We start from the raw sequence: 1,545 nt of genomic DNA on the forward strand, positions 1-1,545 counted from the left end.
GTTACCTGTACTTTCTCGCACCGTTCATACAGAAAAGAGACAACTCTGAGATGCATTAAAATGCGTAATTAACAACTAGTTCGCTGCAGTGTGTATGTGGCTATTGGGATGCTCTTGTGCTTCTGGAAAACAATTAATTGCAATTTAATGGAAACAAATTCTTTTTTTTGTATTTTTTGACAGAATCAACCCATTGTCCTTAGTAGAAATCATCCTTCATGTTGCAAGACAAATGCCAGGTACAGCTTTGTGTTTCCCATTAGTGTTCGGTGATTCCCATCACAAAGGCTGTAGAGAGTAAACAAAAAAAATACTACTTTATGTTGTAATATTAATAACATCTCTTGTTTTTCAACAGAGCCAATTACAACCATCACCTTTCTTGAGAAAACGAAGGAGAAGGTAGCGAGTTGTTCTCCTGTGTTTGAATTTACAACGTGAGTGACGTGTTGAAATCATTGTTTTTCATTTTACTCAATCAGGTCAAAATCAGTGAAGAGGCCGTCATCCTCTGCAAAACAACAATTGGCAGCCTCAAGCTCGACATCAATGACCTCCCAGCGACAAAGGTCATTTATTTGCATACTTTTCTGTTCTTAAGTTGCAGTCACATTTAGCATTGCATAGGGAATTTTTATGAATTAAATCCAGTCAATAGGATTCTACATGATCTGGAATTTGTCGAAATACAAAATGTTGCTGAAATTTTGACCACACCACTTTTATTTGAGACTGTTATTCATGTAGTCTCATGTATGATATATTTGCAGAAATTAATAGAGGAAGTGGAAGAGATACTGAACAATCTCCCGGGTGTGACATCGGTGCACGGGCGATTTTACGATCTGTCGAGCAAATATTACCGCATCGTTGGGAACCACGCTTTCTACTACAAGGATGCCCTGCGGTACTTGGGATGTGTGGAAGCAAAAGACTTGCCTGGTAAATATTCTGACTGCTGTATGATGTTTACATTTGACAAGATACTTGGGGAAACAGTGTCCTCTAGTGCTGGCCCTACAGAAATCATACACGCATCATTTCAGGTGAAAATATGAAAAAAGCTGATGCAGCGGTTTAATGCTCACTTTATACCACAACAGAAGCAGAGCAGCAAGAAAGAGCTTTCACATTAGGCCTGGCCGGCCTGCTCGGAGAGGGAGTGTACAACTTTGGAGAACTGGTAAGTGTCTGTCGTTGTACCCGTGTTATTTATTTACTGAAATTGTATATGTTAATGTTTTGAATTTGCTATCATTTTTTATATTTTCAGTTTTGATTTTAAATTTTAAGTCAATTTTTATGCTATATGTTTACTTCATTGGCAACTGCTTGTCCTGATAGATTTGTGTGCACAAACAACATTATTGTGATGTCTACAGCTGATGCACCCGGTCCTTGAGTCACTGAGGAACACAGATAAACAGTGGCTCATAGATACACTCTATGCATTTAATGCAGGCAACGTGGAGAAATTCCAAGCCCTGAAGACCGCATGGGGTCAACAGGTGAGCAAATTAATTATTATTATTATTATTATTATTA

The 1,545-nt window shown here is 38.2% G+C and overlaps 1 protein-coding gene across 1 annotated transcript; it reads left to right on the top strand.

Moving 5' to 3' along the window:
- Positions 1–152: 152 nt before the first annotated feature.
- On the top strand, positions 153–1,508 carry LOC107580536 (26S proteasome non-ATPase regulatory subunit 13-like; the record flags this gene model as incomplete). The annotated part of the gene is made up of 6 exons (XM_016266220.1): positions 153–239; positions 359–402; positions 483–569; positions 771–942; positions 1,104–1,183; positions 1,383–1,508. Coding segments are annotated over exons 1-6 (516 nt in total), but the record flags the coding sequence as incomplete, so codon positions are not given.
- Between the last annotated feature and the right edge of the window lie 37 nt (positions 1,509–1,545).

Source organism: Sinocyclocheilus grahami, unplaced genomic scaffold, assembly GCF_001515645.1.
Source record: "Sinocyclocheilus grahami isolate Dianchi unplaced genomic scaffold, SAMN03320097.WGS_v1.1 scaffold35468.1, whole genome shotgun sequence".
NCBI lineage: Eukaryota > Metazoa > Chordata > Actinopteri > Cypriniformes > Cyprinidae > Sinocyclocheilus > Sinocyclocheilus grahami.